Here is a 7,286-nt window from a genome sequence, read left to right as displayed (position 1 = left end):
TATTGTTTTTTCTTGCAACAAGAGAGCATGATGTTTTCTCTCTGAAATTGAGTCCATCTTTTTTGTAAGCAAAACTGAAAGTAGGACGCTCCTCTGCTGCCTGAGTAAATAAAGAAAATTCCAAGGTAGCTTTTAAATTAATTAGATCCTGGTTAAAATCCATGTCATCATGGGTCAGTTTGACTTTGAAACAGATGCTTGGACCACTACGTCTACTGGTCTGATGGAGCTAAAAAAAAAAAAAAAAAAATAATAAAAAAAAATCTCATAGTAGATACATGTTAGCGACATAAATGACTCCATACACTCTGTATGCTCTGTTAGGTACTCGGAGCCTCTGTGAAATGACTAGATAATGGTAGGATTAAAAAACGTCCTTAATATATTAAATATTGTATTTAATTTCCTGTGCTTATTATTAGGCATAATGTGTGATTATCATGGCACTTTCATTAATCCACAACTTCCGGTTTAATAAATACACATCCTTTTATCCACATTAACAAAACACACACACACACACCAACTATACAAATGGATACCAAAAAGAGAGTACATTTTACCACAAACAAATGCCTTTATTTTCCAAGACACCGTTGACACACAGGTATACAAGAGAGGTATCTGCACTTGCAATAACAAAATTCATCAGTCCATATCAGAACAGAACATTAAGAGTGGTAAAATGGAATGTAGTCTTTGTCTCCATTTCTTTCTTTTTGTTTTAACAAACAGTTCAAATAAATAAAGTCTCTATATAGTCTTTGTATCTAGTGTTCTTATCAATATATTCTCTTCTTTAGTCACCGTTAAAGGAATGAAGAGGAGTAAATCAGACAAAACAAAGTGACAAAACAAGGATATTATCCCCTTATAATCCCCTTTCAAAATGTCCTTTAGAGGCGAAATAATACAGGGGAAAAAATGGTTGAAAAGAGGCAAATCCCTTCTTCTACACCTAATTATCTTGTTCTTCCAACACAGTGTGTTGCTGCTGTAAATCCAAGTGCCCAGTGGACACACAAACCACTGTTGTTACTAGGGCCTTCAGAGACACCATGACAAACTCAAAACGTCTGACTTATTAGAAACTTAACTTGTCAGTTGCTACAAGGCCGCTGACCTAGCCAGCCGAGGTCAGCTTGTACAGTCAGCCCCCACTAATATGTGCTGTGCTTGTGGGGAACGGCAGTCCAAACTTCACCCAAAAAACTCTTGTCATTTCCACAGGGAAAGCACCAAGTTCCTAGAACTACACTTGAGCTTAAATCTTCTTTGCTTTGCGCTCACTCTTTCTCTCTCAGAGAGAACTTACAGCAAATAAACTGGTCTGTAACAAAGGAGGAGCGGGAGAGGAGCGTTCTAGATGCTACAGGAGTCCCTGTGTCTGTTAAGAGACCGTCTCATAGAAAATTTCTCCTACCATGGATAACAAAGAAAAGAGCAGTCCCAGAAACAGGGAAAAGTGCAAGTAAGAGCACAGGCGGCCCTGTCCCATGGCAGGTTAAGGAGAGTGCAGGAACAACCGTATGGATCCTTCCATGAGGTGCCCCAGTCCTGCTCCAAGCAGAGGAGCATCAGATCACCATGTAGGCATAAGGACAATGCACCTTTGGAGAAGCATGGCTTCAGCTCAGCCTGCTATTCCCAGGTTTGAGAGCATTTCAGAGCATCGCAGCTCCAGTCTAGCCTTAGTCAGCACTATGATCCTCCAGCTGGGAGATGATGGTTATCAGGTTCTGGAGGCCAAAGATGAAGCCACTGTCCTGGCCCTCATGAACAACACTATCTTCCCCATAGTGTCGACAAGTGGTGTGGGCAAAGTCAATCATGCGCACGTCTACCATGGGGCTGCTGGCCTCTCCTGTGCTGCGGGATGAGCGACTGCTGCTGCTGTTACTGCTTCCTCCTGCCACACCAGCACTGCCACTTGCTGAAGAAGAACGAGGGAAACCGAATGCCCCTTCCTCTTCCTCCTCCTCTTCCTCTTCTTCTTCCTCCTCCTCTTCATCTGATGGCTCATCCTCATCACCCTCTTCTCCACCATGGTGTCTGGGTCTGGTGGGAGTTCTGGGGGGGTCACCATCATAGATGATGAGCAGGGAGCTGGAGTAGAAGCGGTAAGACTCGCAGGCTTCCAGGGCGGCTTGCATTTCTCTGAGCCTGCGCAGCACCGGGGACAGCAGCTCACGACGCAGGCGGCACCCGTCGTGGAAGAACTGGTAGAGGGCCTCCTTGAAACCTGCAAGCGTCAGCTTACGGCCATGGTACTTATTCATGAACATCAGCTGGCCTGAGTCCGACTGGTAAACCTGCAGGAATCAGACACAAACATGAGCACTGCAGCTCCAAACATTTAACCACCTCAAATTAAATTTGATATGCGCTAAATGGCTGTACCTGCATGCCACAAAGTCGCACTCCAATTGAAGCAGATGTGCTCTGTTGGCATTTCCGAATCTGATTGGCTTTCTTTTCCTCTGATGCGTCATCCCCGTGTTGGCGTGTTCCCATCTTCAGGTCCAAGACACATGGTACTGTATAGCGCCATGTCAGGTTCTCCAACAGAATGAATTCTGTGATGAAGGGTCAAGGGTCAAGTAACAACAAAAAGGACTATAAACTAGCACACAGTGTACATAAATCAATTAATAGGTTATGTAAACACGGCCAATGTGCGCTGTAAGGCAGACTGTGAAATCTGATTACTGGTATTTGCTCGGTGAAAGGATACTGTATTGGTTGCGGTGCTTTGAATTCTCCTTCATCCTCTGTAAGTGCTGCTGGTGACATTTGAGACTCCAGGGGTTGTGTTTGATTTGAGGCACAACATTGCCTTTCTCCAAGCTGTAGTAGAGAACTTCAGCCTGCTGCTGCTGCACTTCATCACGATTCAAGCTGCACAGGGGGCACAGAGAGAAAAATTTAAGATATACAGAGATGGCTCTGCTTTTACAGAGCTTATTTATGTCTCAGTGTCTATGATTTGCATTAGTGTGCCAGGGTAGGTGTGGCCTTCTCACCTCATTATCTTGTCTTCCTTGCGGATCTGTCGAGATCTGTCTTTGCTGTATTTGTCGTTCTCCAAAAGCAAGGAGGACTGTTTCTTATTACCCCACTTCAGCATCTTGCTCTTGGGCTCGCAGTCTGCTGAGGGGTCCTTGTTTTCCAGGACCCCTGGTTCGTTGTGGAGGGGGTAGGCAATGAGACACAGGTTCCCTTCCTCATCCTCTTCAAAACTGACAGATACTACACCTAATAGAGGGAAAGAAGGAGAAATAGGACACAGAGATTCTTAGTGCCACATTCTCGACTCCATCTTTTAGCCAAAATCTCTCAGAGCAGCCTTTAACAACTGTTTCCAAAAGACACACCTTAACAGCCACTGACACATATGCGCACACACACACACACACACACACACACACACACACACACACACACACACACACACACACACAAATATTGTATGGTGGGAGAAGTAGCAGCAGAGAGAGAAAGAGATGGAAGAAGAAAGTAATGGAGCATTCAGAAGCATCAACAGCAGATGTCAAGTAATAAGAGCACAGGGAGTGTACGTAACTCATAAACCAAGAAAAACAGACACAAAATACCACAAGAGGCAAATGTGTGAAACAGACCCAGACCTTTATTAAGCTACTTCCACACAGCAGTGAATGAAACAGACTGAAAGATTCCCAATACTGTGATAAGTGACATAATGAGAAAACAAAATAGTATTTCCAAAACCCACAAAGATGGAACAAGAGCAAAATAAACCAATACAACTGTGAATGGTTGCACAGCCACAATTCAGATGTTCACAAATATACCATGATACATAAACTTATCAATCTGTTAACCCCACATGAGAATAAAGCAGTCCTCAAACACAACAAAATGTAGTAAAGCATGTTTGCACAAACAGCATTCAAGTCCATCAAGTCCATGCTGCAGTTCCTTTCGGGTGTGTCATGTAATTTTATATAGCCAATTTATGAGGATTATTAATCAAATTTGACAATTCAAAAACAAACCGGGGAAAGGGCAATGGATGTAACAGATGTTTCTAAAACAGTCTCAACGATTAAAGAAGCACTGCACACACACCGCACCTTAATGTCCTTGGTATTTTATGATATGACCCACAAACACGCACCCCATTAACCTCCCCTCGATCTAATAAAAGTCCCTACAAGGGTCCGTGCACTGCGGGTCTGTGAGGGGTGGGGTAGGTGTCACACTGGGAATGAACATCACAGCTGCAGGAGCTGATATAGACAAACCCCAGACAGACGAGGGAGGGATGGAGAGAAAACAGATCCAGATAGGAAGTGGCAGAAATATGAATACCGCATGCCGTTCAGAACATTATGTAAAACATGACTAATGACACAAGCGGTCCAAATCTATTCCAAGAGATTCACATTACACAACTGCTCCTAATGGCAGCAAAAACAACAAATTAGAGTTTACTTAGAAAAAAAAAAAGACTAAATCATAAGATGAGTCTGTGTATAAAATAAAAAGCTTGGTGGATGTGCATGTTAAATGGCAGCCCTGAGGACCCAGCACCCATCTTTCTTCCGCAGCTTCAGCCCTGACTGATGTCATGTGCAGTGACGTCAGTCTCCTGCAGATCCTTTTAACTCTGTCCTGACCACGCATTGCTTTGAGAGCTGCACTGTCATCACACTGTCAGTGAGTGTGGGAACTTGCTGGAGGTCATGATTTTATTTGCAGTAGGTGTTCACAAATTACTGTTAAAGGTGCATTAAGTAAGAGTTTTACTAGTCCAAAATGATACGATTCAGTAGCAATGACCGAGTGATTATTTAAGCTTTCAAATCTCACTTCAAGGCCCAAATCCCAAACAAATTCACCCTCTGCAACTGATGACATTCCAATATATTTCCTTCATAAGAAAACTAAAAAAGAAAAATATACAAAGCAAATGATAAAACATGATAGATGCATAGATGCAGTGTGATATACTGAATATACGCAATATACAACATCTTCCTGATACCGAGATGCAGCCGCTTTTGCACAACCTGCACCTCAGTTGTCTTAAAACATAAAAATCCTTCTGTCTCCTCTGCTCTTTATTTACATCTCCTCCTTAGTGAATGGTTTATGAAAGGAAATCACCAAGGGATAATGGCTTTTACCTTGATTTGCTTCATGGCTGTAGTTGATGAAAAGAGAAAGTGACCTCAACATTTCGTGCTTTCAGTGTGTAATCTTCTGACAGTCTTATTAATGGCAATTACAGCGACCATAAGCTGCGCAAGGGACCTTTCAATGCTGTTGTAATTAGTCAGCAAAAGATATTGACAAAGTCATGAATTACCTTGCATCTATTTAACAAAAACATGTTGTCAATCCACCTGCACAGCTTATGTACACAGAGAGAGGCAGGGGTGTGTCAAAGATGTGGAACATTTCCTAAGGCACAAGAAGTGCTACCAGTTCTCCAAATCCCACTCCTCATCTCAAGTCTTTTAATAGTCACACACTGCATTACTGAGGAGTCAGCTACCATGAAAGCATCGCATCGCCGTCACACACCCACCGTGTCAATATGTACTATATGCAATTATTTTTGTGTGCTAATGTAAAAGAACACTGAGTACACCAATGTCCTCTCTGGAGTAAAATATCCCACCCAATGTATAAAGCCAAAACTACGTTTCTATGATGGCCCTGAAAACAGCCATGGAAATCTCCTTGTCATGGTCCCATTTATTTTTGATCCACCTGCAACCCTATCCTATATGAAACCATAGCCCTTTTTAAAACCAGGGACGTCTGGCTGCTCATCCTGGCAGGTAGTCAGATTGTCAGCTGGGAGGCCACTTACACCGCCCTCAGATGAGAGGGTCACAGCCTCACTACTGCCTGTGATACTAATGGCCCCAAGGTAAGTGACACTTGTACACAAGGAACAACATGTGGGCAATGCTGAATGGAAACTATCAAAACACATTCAAGCTCTGTGAGGTGGCAAGTCGTTTAGGCCCCTATAACAGTCCACTCAGTTCCCCAACCCCACCCCCCCAAAAAAGCAAATACATAGCATCCTTATGCTGCAGCACCATAACCCTATGTTAAAACTGCATGATGCGCTCCATGGACATCTGCGTAACGATGAGGAGAGGGGGAGAGAGAGAGGACAGGACAGCGGAGAAATAATTTGCACCAAATAAACATGACTCAGAAACACACATACTGAATTGATGGGATGATGCGCTTACCTTTATACTGAGGGGTAAACTTCCTCATTTCTTGGGGGAGGCTCTTGTAGAATTGGTGCTCCCGGGGGATGAGGGGCTTGCAAATCGTCTGCTCCCCAAATCGCAGCACACAGGAGTGGCCTCCCACCTGGTGCACGAAAGGTTCAAGCATCACCCCCTTTCCGGGATAAGATGTCCCGTCCGCCTGCATGAGGGCTTCCAGAGCGGGACTCATCCTCACTCCGCATCGGACAGTTGAGCTGGTGGGACCCACGGCGCACGGGAGGAGAGAGGCTCGGCCCGCTTGTGTGGCTCTCCGTCCTCTGACTCTTCCCTTCTGGCTCGCAGGGGGGCGCTGCTGCTCGACTACTCAAGCGCAGCGGTGGAAAAAAAAAACACAAAGGACAGAGCAGGAAGGAGAGGAGACAGCGAGAAAAATCCTATATTCCCTTTGCTTTCCTTGTCCGAGGATATATCACGAGAGTCGTCCGTTTGGGTTGAGATATTCCCCGTGCGTGTATGTACAAAAAAAGGTTATTTACACAGATATAGAAACAGTATAAAACGATTTTGAACGTCGTGTGCTTGGATCTACCTCCGTCCGTTGCTGTAACTGAAACTGACGTCTGCGTTGATCTCAGAGCGACTAAAAGATCACAGCAGTCGCCAAGCCCCGCCCCTCTGCGCAGCCAGCCAATGAGAGAGCCGCGGCTGTCGCTGGGAGGAGACAAGGCACCTAGGACAGAACGAGACGGATCAAGCAAACAAAGAGGAAGGAGACAAACAGGGGGGAGGGGGACAGGAAAAGTACAAGAGACAAAAACACACATTCAAGGCATTCTTCAAAATGCCCATGCTGCAATAACGCTCATATTTTATCGGGTGTAGAAATCATCCCTGCAGACGGAACATAGGGCTCATGGCTAATACACAGGCCCTAACTGTGCTGCATGATGTGTAAACTGAAAGCAAGGCAGAAAATGAAATTGTTGACACCAGCCCCTTTCTCTTTCCTTACCCATATTTGACTTTGAGCTTCACGAGTGAGTA

At 44.4% G+C, this 7,286-nt stretch overlaps 1 protein-coding gene across 1 annotated transcript; it reads right to left on the bottom strand.

Annotated features, from left to right (window-relative positions):
- Positions 1–557: 557 nt before the first annotated feature.
- Positions 558–6,850, bottom strand: ip6k2b (inositol hexakisphosphate kinase 2b). The gene is made up of 5 exons (XM_030051953.1): positions 6,258–6,850; positions 3,024–3,255; positions 2,735–2,898; positions 2,401–2,576; positions 558–2,312 (listed from the first exon to the last, which is right to left on the bottom strand). The coding sequence occupies exons 1-5, from the start codon at positions 6,469–6,471 to the stop codon at positions 1,692–1,694; spliced, it is 1,407 nt and encodes a 468-aa protein (XP_029907813.1). The 5' UTR covers positions 6,472–6,850; the 3' UTR covers positions 558–1,691.
- Between the last annotated feature and the right edge of the window lie 436 nt (positions 6,851–7,286).

The sequence above is a fragment of the Myripristis murdjan genome, chromosome 5 (assembly GCF_902150065.1).
Source record: "Myripristis murdjan chromosome 5, fMyrMur1.1, whole genome shotgun sequence".
NCBI classification, from domain to species: domain Eukaryota; kingdom Metazoa; phylum Chordata; class Actinopteri; order Holocentriformes; family Holocentridae; genus Myripristis; species Myripristis murdjan.
The sequence above is the reverse complement of the archived record's forward strand: the minus strand, read 5'-3'. Positions and strand labels throughout refer to the sequence as shown.